The sequence below is a fragment of the Arachis stenosperma genome, chromosome 1 (genome assembly GCF_014773155.1).
Source record: "Arachis stenosperma cultivar V10309 chromosome 1, arast.V10309.gnm1.PFL2, whole genome shotgun sequence".
Classification (NCBI taxonomy): Eukaryota; Viridiplantae; Streptophyta; class Magnoliopsida; order Fabales; family Fabaceae; genus Arachis; species Arachis stenosperma.
Genome location: NC_080377.1, coordinates 121,426,636 through 121,444,437, shown reverse-complemented (window position 1 = coordinate 121,444,437; position 17,802 = coordinate 121,426,636). Strand labels below are relative to the sequence as shown.

At 34.2% G+C, this 17,802-nt stretch overlaps 3 protein-coding genes across 3 annotated transcripts; 2 read left to right on the top strand and 1 right to left on the bottom strand.

Annotated features, from left to right (window-relative positions):
* Positions 1-242: 242 nt before the first annotated feature.
* LOC130969320 (gibberellin 2-beta-dioxygenase 2-like) lies at positions 243-5,184 on the top strand. The gene is made up of 3 exons (XM_057894993.1): positions 243-694; positions 3,646-4,018; positions 4,795-5,184. The coding sequence occupies exons 1-3, from the start codon at positions 324-326 to the stop codon at positions 5,044-5,046; spliced, it is 996 nt and encodes a 331-aa protein (XP_057750976.1). The 5' UTR covers positions 243-323; the 3' UTR covers positions 5,047-5,184.
* A 322-nt stretch (positions 5,185-5,506) lies between these two features.
* On the bottom strand, positions 5,507-9,765 carry LOC130969311 (alkaline/neutral invertase A, mitochondrial-like). The gene is made up of 6 exons (XM_057894981.1): positions 8,626-9,765; positions 7,856-8,021; positions 7,557-7,768; positions 6,323-6,816; positions 6,134-6,182; positions 5,507-6,021 (listed from the first exon to the last, which is right to left on the bottom strand). The coding sequence occupies exons 1-6, from the start codon at positions 9,424-9,426 to the stop codon at positions 5,695-5,697; spliced, it is 2,049 nt and encodes a 682-aa protein (XP_057750964.1). The 5' UTR covers positions 9,427-9,765; the 3' UTR covers positions 5,507-5,694.
* Positions 9,766-14,509: 4,744 nt separating this feature from the next.
* On the top strand, positions 14,510-17,507 carry LOC130932965 (protein FAR1-RELATED SEQUENCE 5-like). Its single transcript, XM_057862443.1, has 3 exons — positions 14,510-16,849; positions 16,954-17,034; positions 17,316-17,507. Exons 1-3 carry the CDS (start codon positions 14,510-14,512, stop codon positions 17,505-17,507), a joined length of 2,613 nt encoding a protein of 870 aa, XP_057718426.1.
* The last annotated feature ends 295 nt before the right edge of the window (positions 17,508-17,802 follow it).

Sequence of the window (17,802 nt, the reverse complement as noted above, 5' to 3'; positions counted from 1 at the left end):
TTATATATTTTTTGTGTACAAAATATTCATAAATATAAGTACAAATTATTACTTATCAAATACTGATAAAAAATAATAATATTTACTGTTTATGTAATATTATTTTTTAAATTATTATAAAAAATGAAAAAATTACAAAAAATATTGACAGAAAAAAATTGGATTCTTTCCTATTCAATTCTTGCTGTATAAATACCCCATTATTGTAACTTACAATTTCCTATCTCTTTCCATTAGTCTCTCTCTCTCTCTTCCAAAAACCTCAGTTTCTGAGTTTTCAAACACCTTTATTTCCTGACTCTGATCTGAAGAGAGAACAAAAAATGGTGCTGGCTTCCCCAAACCCAATAACGAGCGATAGGATCCTATCCACCACCATTGAGCTTCCGGTGGTGGACCTTAAGGGAGATAGGTCGGTGGTGTCAAAGCTCATCGTGAAAGCATGTGAAGACTTTGGTTTCTTCAAGGTCATCAACCATGGTGTCAATCAAGAAACCATAGCCACAATAGAAGAAGCCGCCTTTGGTTTCTTTGGCAAACCAATGAGCCAGAAGAAAATGGCTGCACCTGTCTATGGATGCAAGAACATTGGCTTCAATGGTGACATGGGTGAGGTCGAGTACCTTCTCCTCAACGCTACCTCTAACTCCTCCTCCATTCTTCATCACATTTCCAATGTCCCTTCTAACTTCAGGTACATACGTTACTATTACTAGTATTCATCATTTTATGTGTACATAAAAAATCAGCCGACAAATTAATTATCCGTTTAAAATATATATTTATATACAAATATAAATATATAGTGACTGATTTTGATATACACATAATATTTTTATATTACTGTTATCCACTTTCATTACTTTTAGATTTTATTTATCATTAACTAAACCAAGGACTTGTCCAACGTCTAAAAATAGCATAAAACATAAAAAACCTCAAAACTAATTATCAGGATTGTATTTTGCTTGTTAAATAAATTATTTTATTATTATGCATAATTAATGACATATATACAATTATAAAGAACTGCGGTATAAGGGTTTTGACGAGGTAATGCATAGATACATAGGAATACGATATTTCTTTCTTTTATATGTTATGGACCATGCTAGCTACTAGCTAGTAAGTTATTGCCAGCATATATACCCGGGTGACAATATGTTAGTTCAATGAATAATAATAATAATAATAAGTAATATATTAATATTTTGATTATATTAATTATTTTGAGCTATATCTACCTTTTCATTATGAGTTGTATCTGACCAACAAAGAGGGGAGAGATAGTGACACTTCAGGTTGGATTTTTATTTTTATTGTTTTTGGTAAGTGATACAACCACGGCAGCAACTGCTCTCTCAAACAATGACATATATAATTCCATGGGTCCATCTCGTCAGTTTAATGCCCTTAAGTAAAATCTTCATTAGTCCTTATTCATATTGTCTTGCTAGAATTTCTCACAGTTAGTTGGACTCAAAAACTAAATAAAAGAGGAAAAACTATTAGGGAGTATAATCTTATTTCATATATGAAATCTATTTTTATTAGTAGTCTCTGAAATTTGTATAGGTTTTTTTTATTGTCATATGCTGAATTTTCTAATTAACAAAAATTAAATTTAAAATTAATATCAAGAAATTTATAGATAATTATATTTTAAAAATATAATTATGTCTATTTTGTTTATTTATATTTATTACCATACAACTTGGTATGTATGTTTTCTTTTGGTAGAAAATAGTAAAAGAATGGTGTTAGGACGATCTTGTACGACAGGTAGTGGGAGACTCAAATCTTATCTTCTTCACCTCAATTTTTTTTTTTTTTTTTATTTTGATGTATGACTTGTCAAACTTATTCAACCACTATAAACAATGTTATAGTAAGTCAAAATTCAAGGTTAAAATTGTCCTATAGTGAATGTTTATTGTTTATTAATGTGCAAGTTGTTTAATAATGTTTTTATTTTACCATTTATTTTATTTTAGCATAAGTATAGAAATGGAAGGAGCACTAGTGTTGGGAATGCATGTGACATTCTAAAGCATTTGACGAATGTAGCACATGGGACTTGCATTGAATGGTTTAAAATGTAGTCCTAGGAGGTGGGATAATAGGATGTCAGAATTCAGATACACATGCACTTTACCTCTTCTCTTCAATGTTCAAAGTTCTAGTCATGTCAATGCTCTCATAAGTCAGACCTATAGTGGAGTTGATTCATTCATTTATTATTATTAGATAGTGTTTGATTTAAAGACAAAATATAGATAGTAGTAATATTAATTTCAGAATTATAGTTTTTAATAATTACAAGTCTTCTATTTTTTAGACATGACTACTCTTGATTTTGTTATTTTGTATGATTGTCCAAAATTATATTTAGTTAATTGTTAAAAGATAGTAATCTTTAATTATTTTTTATTGTATATTTTAATATTAATTTGGATATTTAAAAAAAATGAAAAAGGGAAAATGAGAGAAGAAAGTACCATCTGAAAAAAAGCTGTGGTGTCAGATTGACATATCAGAATGTCCAATCAAATCAAACCAAAAGCTCAAAACTAAATTAATGTGTTTATGGTTTAGTAGGCAGGAGAGGCTACATTTTCCCAGAACAAAAAGATGTCCCAGTAACGGTGGTAATTATTTAATGAAATTAAATGAAAATTTGTTACCAAAAATTGCAAAGCAAGAAGTGGAATAGTATTAGAGCATACAGATATACACAGGCAAAGGCAGTGACTAGTCAGTGAAGTGAGTCAGAACCCCAGATTGAGTAGTGGCACTGCCAGAGCCAGAGCCAGCTCTAGTTCTGGGATCACTGAACTTTGTGTATTATTCTGTTATAAATGTCAACACCTGTAAAAGGATTCAGACACTTTATCTTTATCACATCAAATTCAAAATTTTAATATCAAAGAATTATGGACATTCATGTCCTAAAATGGTTTTAATTGATGAATACATACTCCATGAGAACAAGAATCTTGTTGAGGCAAAAAAAACTTTTTTTTAATAGGGATAAAAAGAACACGAGCTAACAGTAGTAAAATTAACAAATTTCAACCTAACAAATTATTGCTGTTTATATTTTTGCATTGCACTATTTTAATTTACCTTTCTGTGAAACACTATTTTTATATCTTTTTAAAAAACAAGGAGATTTCTTAACATATAAATTGTTAGGTAAAATTATATAAATAGTTATATATTAATGATTTCTTTGTATACAAATTGAAAAAAATGGACTAATAAAATCCTAAACAATTTTGCTACAAAAATTTTGATATCAAATAACGAAATCATTGGCTCTAGAAATTTAAGAAATACGAATACTTTAAAAAAAATATTGTTTGAATATTAAAATCAACTATTAAGGTTAGTTATTGTTTAATTTATATTTTAATATATAAAAGTTGAAAATTCATTTATAGTAATTTTTTTATGAAGTTAATAATTAAAAATTATTAGATAATTTAATGTGTTTAATTAAACTGTCATATAGCGATTTTTATAGTTATTAATTTAATGGATGATTTTAACCGATAAAGAAATGAAAAAAAGTAATTGTATTTGTTTGATTTGGAAACTGAAAAGAGAATAGTGTTTGAGAGAGAGTGTGATTGTACATGACAGGTGTATAGTGAGTGCATACACAGAAGAAGTGAGGGAGGTAGCATGTGAGATATTGGAGCTAATTGCAGAGGGACTGGGGGTCCCGGACACTTCGCTCTTCAGCAAACTCATCAAAGACTCTGAAAGTGACTCACTTCTGAGACTCAATCACTACCCTCCTCTTCCTATTCCCCCCATTCATCACTGCACCACCGATTGGGACAACTCCTCCAATAAGGTTGTTGGCTTTGGAGAGCATTCTGACCCTCAGATCTTGACCATCCTCAGATCCAACGATGTTCCTGGCCTCCAGATCTCCCTCCAAGATGGTCTCTGGGTCCCAGTCATCCCTGACCCCTCTGCTTTCTTTGTTAATGTGGGTGATGTACTTGAGGTATGTTATGTTATGTTTATTGTGTGTTTATCTTCAATTATTTTCTCCAACCCCACTTCTTCACATTTTTAGTGAGCATGGGTGATGCCTTTTTGGGGGGCCTCTTCTTTGCCTATACTATACTAGTGTTTAGTGTGTAGCTAAGCTAGGACATCAAACATGTACAAAATCTTCTAACACTGCCCCCCTCAACTTATTGCTACTTGCCTACCACATCAACTTGTCATATTTTATTCTCTCACTGCATTTTTTTTTATTAATACAAAATATTATGTATACTGATATTTTAAATTATTTTTAATGTATATTTTATATTATTCATTAATTTTTTAACCTATGGTAATTCTTGCATGCATGTTTTATATTGGCTCATTTACATTTTTTCACTCTTAAATAAAAATGTGAATTTTGTTGGCGTATGTAATTTTAAAATTTTTTTTAATTATACTAGTATTTCAATAATTTTAACTGTTAATCTTAATTATAAAAATATATATTAATTAAAATCAACCGTTAAAATTATTAAAATACTGGAATTTGGAATACATTTAAAAACTTTTCTATAATTTTATCCCACAAAGTGAATGTGAAAATAGGACCATCTGTGGCAGATGCCATAATAGAAGAAACATAGGAGATATAAAATGAGAAAGAGAGATATAAGGGGTGGGGGAGACACAAGGTTGAAGAAGTGGTGGCATGAGTTTGAACAGAAAAAGGTAAGAAGTGTAAGTTGATGAATGAATAATTCGGGGTCTTTTGTGTTGTGAAACAAGGTTATGACAAATGGAAGATTTGCAAGTGTGAGACACAGGGCAATGACCAACTCACAGAAATCAAGAATGTCAATGGCATATTTTGGGGCTCCACCACTAACTGCACGTATCGTTGCTCCACCAGTTTTGGTTACACCACAGACCCCCTCTCTCTTCCGACCTTTCACTTGGGCCGACTACAAGAAAGCCACTTACTCTCTCAGGCTTGGAGACACTCGCATTGACCTCTTCAGAAATCGCAAAGACTTTTGACTTTTGACTTTTGACTTTTAGTTCATGTTAATTATTACTGCTTCTTTTCCTCTTCTTAATATCTCTGCACTTTCGTTCTTCCTATTCCAAATTGTAAAGCCTCTCTTTTTCTTTAACCAGGCAATCAAAGTTTCTTTCGGGGCATGTTTTCTTTACCATCATCTCTTTCTCGCGCTCTGCCTTATAATTAGAACGTGCTTTTATTAAAATTTGATCAGTATTTAAACAAAAGAAAAGTAAATAATCTTACGCTATTAGACATAATTTTATACCGTTAAAAATACTAATAATAGCCAAATTAAATTATTAAATTAATTATTATTTATATACATATAAGATTAATAGTTGAAAATTATTAAAAAATAATTCAGTCGAACATGTTAAATTTATTATTTAATAATTTTTAACTATTAATTTTACATAAAAACATCTACATGCAAAATTTACACGTGGATAGAAATTTTTAAAAGAATTTAAATTAAAATATAGGCTAACAGGAAAAGAAGTACATAGTCACATGCAGTTCAAGTCTCAATAGTGCTACATGGAGTTAGTCAGTTAACCCTAATGATACAACATAATTAGGTAATACAGTTAGCCGTTGTTACAAAACAACATACAAATTAAACAAGGAGTTTATTTTCCTCATTAAACAAGAATCTGAGATCTTGAGGCAAAGCGGGAACACTTCCTTCTACCAGATTTGTTCAGCATACAGACACAGTTCTGAAGGAGTTCAAAATCCTCCTCCCAGAACAAGAAGGATGCCTTCTCTGGATTCTCTAGGAGCATCTTTGAGGTCAGAAAACCGGCGATGGTCCACGTTTGCATCAGCCGAGATTGTTTGCCAATGAACTTTCCGTTTCGAGTATCATAATACTCCGGCCATCTATCCGCAGAAATCCTCTTCTCGGCTAAATCAACAGCCTTCTGGGCCAAATCAGGCCTTCCCATCTTGATACATGCCAATGTGAACTGAATTTTAAAGAAACAAATTAGCGCAATAAAACAAACAAGCACAGAAATTCAATTTGTTTCTAAGATTTCAAGAAGGAATCAATGTAAATAGAGCGTGCATCAAACACACCTGCCAGAGAAGTGTTGGCCAAGATCCACCATTGTGATACGACCACGGGCTGCAAGAATTTTAATAGAAACTGTTAGTCTATGCTTCAAACAGGAGCAAGGGATTCATGCAGTGAACAGATACTATTAGAAAATTTAAGAAACAAGAACCTGGTTGGAAAAAGACAAATAGGAAATTCAAGAGGCTTACGTGTTCTTGGGGTCACTACCGGTGATGATGCGCCATTCCTCGCCTTCCAGTGCGGGATAACATATCTTAAGAGGCATCTGGCCAACAAGATCATCCCATTTAGCCTCTATTAAATTCAAAATGCCTTGGTTCTGTTTCGATGTTCCTAGAGACGAAACAATAGTCCACAGGTTTCCGAGAGTGAAAAACCTAAAGTCCATATGAGCAGGCTGCAAGTTGCCAATGAAGTATCCTCCTTCGTCGGATATCCAGTCAACTAACCATGCAGGAATTTGCTCTGGATAGATGTTAAACTTGTTGACAGCATCGGTAGAATACTCCTCTGTCTTGTAGCGATAAATTTCGTTAATCTTCTTCATATCTACCCAGTAATATTCTCGCATGTGGAAGGAGAGTGCACTCAGGCGATTATTAACGGCCGCCACTAGATTCTTGGTAGAATCATTGACTATCAAGATCTCACGAGCGCAGCGCAAAGCTGAATAAAATAATGCCTGCAAATTTGTAATGCAAAATCAGACAATGAAAAATGCATAAGCCAAGGGATTTATATTCAGACAGATAAGACCCACTATTGGTTAACATTCTAAGTTTCTTACAGACAGCAGCATTTAATGGCATTATCAGTTGTCCATGTTATTGCAGTTAGAAAACTACTAAAATTCAATTTTGAATATATGATATAAATATTAGGCTGTGTTGTTGTTGTTGATCCAAAAGTTAAGGATAATCAACAATTCCTAAATGAACTTATGGTTTATAGAACAATCCAACAGAAGACAGAGTGATTGCAAATGAATAGACAGAACTTTAAAGATAGAGGCAAACCATGCCAGAATCAACCACAACCAATTCAAAACTAAATAAAACCAATTATAATAACTCTTTGGTGATGCATACTTAAGCTTCAAAATAATAAATTGTTTAATCTTTTACAATAGAAAGTGATGTCAGTCATTTTTCCAAAAACATGTTAACAAAAATATTACACATTGGAGATCCCAATCAGATTTTATTCTATGTCAAAGAATGGAGTTCCGTGAGTGACAGTGGCACTACTTGCTCAAGGAATCCAAGTATATAACTGAAAGAATAAATGCAGTTCTAAATACTGAGCAGGAATGTAAAATGACTACTATGATAGAATTCCCTTTAGAAAGAGGACATTAAAGAGCATAATGATTGATAATTCCTCCATCCTTAATATATTTTGTGCAATGAGTTATCAGCTTACCTGGATCTCTAGAGGGTGACCATGAATTCCCATTCTTCTATCAATCATGCAGGAACCATCAGTAACTAACAGCGAAGGAAACATATCAAATCCATCAGTTAGACATAACTTAAGGATCAATCTTATCCCTGTCTGTACATCCACTCTTTCTTGCAATGCATAATCACCCGTTAGCTTCCCATAAGCTCTCAACAATATAATCCACCATAATCCTGTCAACAAAGTATTCAATCTAATGGATTGACATACCAAAAAGTGAAGTAAAGAAAAACTATGACAAGTAAAAATGAAGAAATTACCTGAATCAACAGGTGCAACACGGCCAATAGCTGATTCGCCAAAATCAGGATCCAGAATTTCCTCAAATGCTTCATTGCTTCCATCAAGAGGCACACTTCTAACTTTGAAGCTTGCTGGCATCAACCCTTGCCCTGGGCTGTAGCAGTCGACAGTCTTCTCCCAACTCTGAAAAATGCAAAAATGATTTGAATTTAACATACCAAACAAACAATACCAGCTTCATTAACTTAAGGTTACACACCTTGCTCCCATTTATCTATTAGCTGTATAGTTTGGCATGATATAAGCAAAACTTTCTAGAGATGCCTTAACAGCCCATTAGACATATCTTATCTAGAGAGGCCTTATAATGACATAATGGTATTTGTTCATTGATTGAAAGAAATTTAGAAATTTTCAACAAAGAATTCTATAGTAGGATATGGTATAATCCACACAAAATGCATAATTAATTTCCTCCATGTTCCACGCACAAGAAATAATCTATCCCTAAATCTCCATTGATTTTTCCAAATATTATATAAACTCATAGATTCAAACATCTGCTGGTTATTGCGTTCCGAAAAGGCTAAGCTGCATCAACCCAAGAGACAATACACTATGCAAACGCTGATAGAAGCAAATCTCTCTAACAGTTCTAAATTTGAAACAGGAGTTAAATCCAGAATCTTGGTCAAAATTGTACACATTCTACAGGAGAACTGGCCTGCAGAAAAGCAGGAAAAAAGAAAAAGGATGCAATGGCAAACTAATTAAGCTTTTAACATACCTGCAATTGCAATGTGTGAAGTAGAAAATTCTTGACAATTTCTCCTTCGCCATTGAGCAGAAAGGCAAGTGCCGATGGAACGAAATCACGGAGAAAGACTTGATCATAATTCAGTGGTTGTTTTTCAGCAGGATCATTAGCTGCAACAGTCCCAACCGGATTCCCACAGTAAGTGACAACAGCACCATGAAGCAACTTCCAAGCTTCCTTTTCAATCTCAGACAACTCCTTCTTAACCTTATTGTCACTCAAATCCTTGAAACTATGTATATTTATATTTGATCCATCACTTGTTTCTTCAGTGACTTCTTCCAATTCACTCTGATCAGTCTCAATTTTTTGTATCACCAAGGGCTTCGTATTCAAGCCACTTTGAATGTAAATCTTCTCAAAGCTTGTGTCATTAGAATGAGAATCAACCGACGTAGACTGGTTTCTAAAATCCGAAGCTACATTCGGTATCATTGAGAGAACCCTAGGCCTAATACTACCAATATTGACACAGAATCTAGTGCTAAAACTCCTAGAAAGACCCCAATTCGGATCGGAGACGCTAAAATCTCTCCGATTCGGATTGATCACACTTATGTACCCTACAATCTGAGTATCACTATTACAGGTATGGTATCTATGACGATGACATGATTTGGGATGACATGATTTAGTCATGATTCCCATGATTGATGATGAATCCTTAAACTTGGTTGGAGAAAATCCAAAAAGCGATGAGCTTTTGTAGCTACCTAGGATTCTACAACAAGGTTTCATGGTAGAGATTCCAATATAGCTACCAGTAGTCATTGGTGTATGATCAAATAGCCACACCCCAGAAATTGAAACAATATAGGACAACTAAAAATTAAGGCTTTATATATATTTACGACTATAAGCTAATATCTAAAGTATGGTATGAATTTATATAGATAAATAGAGAAAAAGTAATAATAAATCTATAAATGGGAGATTCTAATTCTGATCTAAGTTGATGAGAAAGAAGCTGAGAATGGAAAAATATACAAGAATTGAGGTTTACTTACAGTTCGAGGAGGAGAATGATGATAAGATCTATTGATTTGAATTTGAATGGAATGATTTAGAGCGGACTGGTTTATGAGATTCAGAGAAAAGAGAAATGGAGCTCAAGATTCCATTTTATAAGCTCTGTGATGAGAAGGGAAAGTTCAAAGAAGAGAGAGACGAGGGCAGCAGCCGGAAAACTCTTGGAAAAATGTGTAATTACGTGATCGTCCCGCCACGTGCAAATTGTTTCTTATTTGGGGTGTTACCCTGATTTTACGCTTATACCCTTTAGTGCCTAAATAAGTAAATATAATAAAATACCAAAATTTTTTCAATCTTAATTATATTTTAGACAAAAATCTTAAGTGTATATTAAAAATAATTATTAAAATTAATTATTATATATTTATATTAAATATATAATTTAATTTATTTTTAATATATATTTTATATTTAATGTATATTTTTTATTAGTAATTAATTTTAGTATATATATATTAAAAAATATGATCTTATTATAGATCAATAGAAATATGTTTAAATGATGTTTTTAAACTTAAATGTAAAAATAAAATAATAAAATAGAAATTGTCTTTTAAGTAAAAATTTATATTTGTGAATTTAAATTTCGTAAGTAAATAAAAAAATTTGTGTGGACAACTTTATATTTTTGTCTAAAAACGTTCGCCTAATGTCGCTAAAATCTGAAAACGATTTTTGTTGAGGCATCCTTTCCTTGTGGGGAATTCATTCTGAGCTAGTGAACCTTGCAATGAACTTAGACAAGTTGATTCTAATAAAGTTGTACGTATCTTACTCTGCAATGGAACACGCTGTGCTGTGCCTTGTGCAGTGTGTGTTGGGGCACCTATACTAGTTAAATCTCGACGCTACACGTATGCTTTCTAATATCTTTGGTCTCTGGCATATATTTATTTTTAAGATAATTTGAAATATAAACAAAATCCAGATTTTGTATTTTTATTATAACAGTTTAATTAACCACAACCATAGCAAGTTAGCAACCCAGTTAAATTACGTTATCTTTGACCGACTCTTGATTCCTTCCTTTTTTTTATTTGACTAAGGAAACAACTAAAAGAAGGTAAAGGAAGCCATATTGGTGGGTGACTGAGGGTAAAACCGTCTAATACAGATATTTGAATGGATCAGACACTCGGTTGTGGACCCCACCCTTGAAGCTATTACAATATTTTCCTATTTATTTAACCAAAAAAGCTAAAAAGTGCACACAAGTGCCACAAAAACACACAGAATATCACGAAACAAAACAACCATTTTCTACGGTGTACGCCGCGTAAAGTATATACGTGGTCTCTTCTTATTGGACCTATGTTCCCTTCGGTTCCTAAGGTGAAAATTGTCTTATCACTGCGTCAAATATCGTGATATTTCAAGTTTCAACTCCGTTTCTCACGTGCAAAACCTGCTTTTATTTATTTAGCTTTTATTTTAGTTGGTCAGAATTTATTTCGATCTTTAGGAAATATTTTTTTTGATGATTTGAGTTTTATTTAAGAATTTGTTATTGATATATGAATTGCGGTATAAAATAAAATTCAACCAACTCACTTTAATTTCGATCTTTAACATTTAGATTAGATATTTTGCGACAGGTGTGCAAGGCCGTGTTTGTCGCAGTCAGAAATGGGTTCCTGTGTTTTTGTTTTTCTTCTCAGCTACGAAACGATGACATTTATTAACAAGAAGGACTCACGTAACCTCGAGTATATTGGCCGTTTTGGGCTTCTTGTTAAGCATTTTTAATCCGAACTGATCACTGTTAAGTGTCCAATGAGGCTCAAAACAAATATTTAATAAGATCATCAAAGGGGCTGAGGCCCAATAGAGTAAGAAAGAAAGGAGACCACAGATCCACAGTGATAGCTTAATAATATTTGCCTAAAATATACTTTTTATTAATAATGTTTGCGATTTTTTTAAATTATTCTTAACATTTTATTTTATTCAATTTTGTCTTTAATATTTTTTATTTATTTAATTTTTTTTAATATTTTCGATTTGTATCAAAATTATTCTAAATATTTTAAATTTTGTCTTTAACATTTTAAATAAAGTTAACATCTAAAAATAATTGACACAAATAAAAAATGTTAAATAATTTATAGTGATATAATATATTGCTACGGAATAAGTTATTAAAATGCAAACTTAGCTAATATTATTATGTTTGATTGTTTATATGTCATTGTGTTCATCTTCTTACCTTAAAGAATTCTTTTTCTTTAAGTAAGTATAAGATATTTAAATTCTGTCTTTTGCAAACATCAATCCATTAGTCAACGGTAAATTCTATAATAAAGTTTAGATTTATGATAAATTAGTCTTTGACTTATCAGACTGGCAGATACCGTAAACAACTAGAACCATCAAAATGGATCAAACCCATCAGGTTAACTCGTTTACCCATTTAAACAGACGAGTTTTGTCTCTAAAACTAAGTCCGTTTAAATTTCAGATTGAGCCCAATTAACCCGAAAAAAATAACGAGTTAAACGGACTAGCCCGCGAGCTAAATAGACGGCCCGTTTATTTTGTTACATTTTTTAAAAAAAGTAACATTTTTAGCCGATATTACCTCCTATCTTACCTGAAAATTTAACCCATAAACTAAGAATATACGGTTTATTTAAAGTTTTTTATCTAAAAATAATAATTTTTTGTTAAAATATTTTTTAAAAAATAAACGGATTAGTCTGTTTAATCTATCCGAATGACCACAAATAAAACAGATTTATACGAGTCTACATATTTAACCCACGAATTTAAACGGATCAAACTGGCCCATTTGTCTTAGATGATGCGAGAGGGACTGTGCTAACCCGAACTATTTCTATAATATAATTTTGGGCTTCCAGCCCGTTTAGTATACCAAAAATAATAATTCTTTTTTGTTCAGCCAAAGTATAACTACTTATGACACATTGACACTTGTGTGTCCACTGTGGGTATATTTTTCAATAATAAATTTTATTTTGGCATGAAAATAAAAGGGATAGATACAACTTGAGCATCTGTTGGATTTCTTGACCACAAAGTTGTTTTTAAATAAAAGCACCCCTAAACATTTTTTGGGTACAAAATATTGGCAGAAGCAAACAGCCCTAAACAATTCTACAAAAGAGCCAACAGCCCATTCCTACCAATGAATATCTCCGGAACTTCCCAAAACAGTGAGACCAGGTAGGCCCATTTTAGTTATTTTTTACAACAACAAAAAAAAACACACATTGTTTTCGAAAAATCGTTTTCATTGGAAAAAAAATCAACTATGGTAACTTATATATTTAGCTATTATGAAATATTTAGAAATTAAAACTAGTCTAAGTAAAATAAAAGAAATGTTCTAGTTTAAAAGCAGAAAAGGAGAATCTTGCTATTAAGTTTTGGCTTCTATAATCTTTGTCATCGCAGTCAGTGAGACAGTGAATAATAACCTTTAGATTTTAGACCACATCCTCGTGATTGAATCTTGCTATTAATAAATTGTTAAATACCCAATGATGTGTGAATAATAAATAAATATATAGAATATACAAACACATAAAATTAAACTTAAAAAAAAAAATACAGGATAACATGTAGACCAAGGTATACCGCAGCAAACAAGCTGATTTAATAAAATCATTTATCCTCTCTGAACTGCGTTCTAGTTTCTATGGCGTAAGCAGTGATATATTTTCACAACAAAGTCGTTCTTAAAAACAATACTTGTTTAAATAAATTAATTTTATAATAAATATAAAAAATAAAAGATATAATTATTTTGAGAGAAAGAAAATATTATGTTATATATATTATTATGGTGAATTCTTCCAAACCCATGGCAATTTTGTGGGTAATTTACTCCTGTACATGTGTCTTCATCTCAGCCATTCATCAAAAAAATTTTCAACCTTGCATTAATGCATTCATTGGTTATAGCAAAAGCTTTTAATGAACATATACCATAATAGATACTTCATTAATTAGAGTATATACATATTGTATAGTGTATTGGGGAACATTTGTAATTATAATTTCTACTATATCACTTATTTTTCATTTTAAAAAGTACCCTCCATCTCTTCCTGAAATTCAACATGCATCTCTCAGAACTTGAAAAACACAGCCTCCAACAGTGAAATTTTTTATACTAGTACCCACTATCCAACCCTGTTTGGTTTTTTCGCTTTCGTTGAGTGTTACACCAGAGAGGAATCCACCCAGCGTCCATTTAGCAATATTGATCTCCTTCGAGTAACAGGAGCCGGAACTGGTACTCTGGTTCCGTCGGCTAGGCATCGACGTCAACTGAGGAGATGGCGAACGCTAAACTGAGGAGAATTTTGTAGCAGAACTTCTGCTAGATCCGAAGTTGTGGCTGCTGGAAGCTGGTTTAACAACATTCATTTTTCGGCTGTCTTCGAATTAGGTGCGTCGGATTAGGAAAAGGTCACCTCCCTCCGACTCCGACAGTGCAATTTTTATCCGTTGAAGCTCAACCTCTGGTTCTCATCAAGGTATGTCCGATTAAGTTTTTTTGTTAATCCAGATTAGTTTAATTTTGACGATAGTCTATGCCTTTTCAACGGTTCTCTGTTTACGGTGTTGGATTGCTATTCTGGATTTTGCAAATAAAGCAACATTGTCCAGTTCTAAGCTGTGGCTAGGTTTGGGGAATTGAAATTAAAACCTAATACTGGGGTCCAAAACAATTGGGTTAGTTTAATTGGATTTGGTTCATTTAATTTTACATGCAGCTTAGTTTAGTTTTCCTTCGTTGCTGCCATTGGCTCTGTTAATTGACATTTTTGGGTAAAATTATGGCAGGGGTTAAATTATGTCCATTAACGAGGATGATGTGAAGAATGATTCTGATAATGATTTGGGTGTTGATTTCGATTATCAACCGAATGCAGAAGACAATGCTGAAGACGACGATGTGGATTCGCTGGATTCTACTAGCAAGAGTGAAGAAGTTTGTGGGGTAAAAAGAATAGCAGATCTAATGGTGGAGGATATTTGGAACCTGGAGTTTAGGACAGAGGATGAGGCCTGCCAGTTTTATAACGCTTATTCTTGTTGGCATGGATTTGTAATGAGGAAGGACGACGTGGTTAGGGATAATCAAGGTCGAATTATTAGCAGGCAACTTGTTTGCAACAAAGAGGGCTGGAGAAATATGAGGTATCTTGATATGGATGATAGATCAAGGGAGGCAAGGTCGCTAACGCGAACCAAGTGTCCAGCTCGGCTTAGGGTAAAGCTTGACTACGGCTGCGGTAGATGGAAGGTATCATGTTTTGTTGAATCTCACAACCACGATCTGACGCCACCCCAATTTGCGCATCTGGTACCGGCCAATCGTCGTCTCACTGTGAGTGATAGAGTCCAAGTGGAAAATCTTCATAATTTTGGTGTCAAGAGCTGCCATATTATGGGGTATATTGCATTCCAGAAGGGTGGATATCGTCATGCTGGCTTCACACGGAAAGATTTGTACAACCACATCGATCGCTATCGTCGGGCAAAAGTTAAAAACGGGGATGCCAATGCGGCAATAAACTATTTGATTGGCAAGTCAAACAACGATCCACTGTTCTTTGGAAAGTATACGTTCACTAGTGACGAAAGGCTGGAGCATATTTTTTGGGCAGATGGGCAGTCAATTATCGACTATCACTGCTTTGGAGATATTGTTGCCTTTGATTCAACCTACAAGAAGAATAAATACAACAAGCCTTTGGTCATTTTCTCTGGATGCAATCATCACGGGCAGACTGTTATCTTCGGCTCCGGCCTACTATCCGACGAAACCACAGAGACGTATAAGTGGTTGTTGGAAACCTTTGTTGAAGCGATGGGTGGGAAAAGTCCAAAAGCAGTAATAACTGACGGAGACCTTGCCATGCGAGATGCAATCAAGAATGTTCTACCTGATGCGACCCATCGGTTATGCGGCTGGCATCTGCAGAGAAATGCATGTGAAAATATAAAGAATCCTAATTTCCTACGCGATTTTAAGGGTCTTATATACGACAACAACGACCAGAGAGACTTTGATCGGAGATGGACAGCCATTTTGGATAAGCACAACCTTGTTGGCAGTACCTGGATGGAGAAGACGTACGAAACCCGTGAGATGTGGTCCCATTGTTTCCTCCGGGATAAGTTTTTCGGTTACATAAGGACGACATCACAGTGTGAAGGTATAAATTCTCTCATCAGATTTTATGTTAATCGCAAGAACACCCTCATTGACTTCATGCATAACCTGGATAGGGCCTTAAAGGAGTATAGAAACAATGAATTAATAGCTGACTTTAAGTCTCAGTGCTCAGAGCCTGTGATGATTACCTCATTGGAGGTATATGAAAGATCTGCATCCTGTTATTTCACGCGAAACATTTTCAAGGAAATTCGTAATGAGATTCAGAGGGCAGGGGCTTTGAATATAACGGTACTAAGCACAACCTTGGACAAGGTAGACTTCAGTGTGACTGCTCTGGGAGACCCGGCCAAAGATCGCCGGGTGGAAGTCGATAGAGGTAAGAATCTGTTCTCGTGCTCGTGTAAGCTGTTTGAATCACGTGGTATTCCCTGTAGTCATATCTTCTGTGCCATGAAGTTCGAAAACATACTTGAGTTTCCAGATTCGTTGATATACAAAAGGTGGACAAAGAATGCAAAGAACGAATTTATTAGCACAGATATGCCTGTGAATGATGACATCGAAAGGGTCTTAAAGTTTCGAGTTAGAGCGTTGGCATCGAACTGCAACAAGCTGTGTGATATTGCTTGCAAGGATCTTGCAGACTTTGATGAAGTCCAGTCTGAACTTGTCAATTTAGTTATCCGCCTGCAGTCACGCAAACAAGGCAAGTCAACTCCTAATGTTAACGTGGAAGGCATTAACGATCCATTCGTTGTCAGAAGCAAAGGAGCCCCTTCCAAGAGGTCTTCTTGGAGGAAGAAGAGAGCATGCTCTAATTGCCACAAGTACGGTCATTACTACAAGCGCTGTCCAGATCTGATGCAGCATAGTGTGGAAGGCAACCCTTGCGATCGATCATACGGCAATGCATCAGCCAAGGACTCAGGTTTTAGTCCACAAAGGTTTGCTAATTCTTCAAGGTCGTTCTCAATTAAGTCCGAACACCACTCAGGACCTAATACCAAGGTACGATCTGTTTATTCGAAATAGGCTCCTGCTGTGAAAATCTTGTTCGGTGTGTGTCCCTTTAAAAACCATTAAACTATGTGAATGTTCCTCTGTTTGGGCAGCCTTTTAAAAAGGGTGGAACAAGGAAGTTTACGGCGACGGGTATGAGGAACCGGAAGGGTAAAGACAACACTTTTGTTGAGGTAATTTTTTTGAATATAAACATCTAATTTCCGTGTCATGAACCGGGTAAATTAATGATGATCTTGGACTTCTTGTATATAAAAAAAATATAAAACAGCGGAGCCTCCATGAAAGCAGCGAATCCATTGACATCGCGTCCACGAATGGTGTTTTCAATAAAAATCTCTACTCGTTAACACAGGTGTGATGCGTAAAACTCCACTTAACCACTTTGCGATGAATGACTATGGTTTTATGCATGATTATAGTTTCTGATTGGGGATTATGATGTTATCAGCAGGTGAAGGAGTCACAGCAGGACAAGAGACATTCATTCAAGAACTATGATTGCGTTAATGATGTCGTTGATGATAAATGTGACACACGACATGTGCAGATCGATGTCCGAGATCCGTTAACATCGTCACTGCCTTGTGGCAACAAACAAGGATCGTACATGGCATTGTTCGCGTCGATGCACAGGACACTTTGACCATTTCAAGGAATTAGTCTTCTGAATTTAGTGCAATGAAAGTATAATTGGTTCTAAAAGCATGATTTATCCTGATTTAGTGACCGCAATGTATTAGTCACTGCTTGGTATTGAGGAGTTTTTTAGTTGTAGTTATTTACGTTAAGTATGAACATTGCTGTGTTCTTGTTGCAGTAAATTGCGGTTGACTTTTGGGTGACGATTTGCAACCATTGTGATTATGCAATTCAGTTGATCAATTAGAGTTGTGTAAATTGATTTTTTTCCCTACTTAGTCCATTATGATGACAATAAT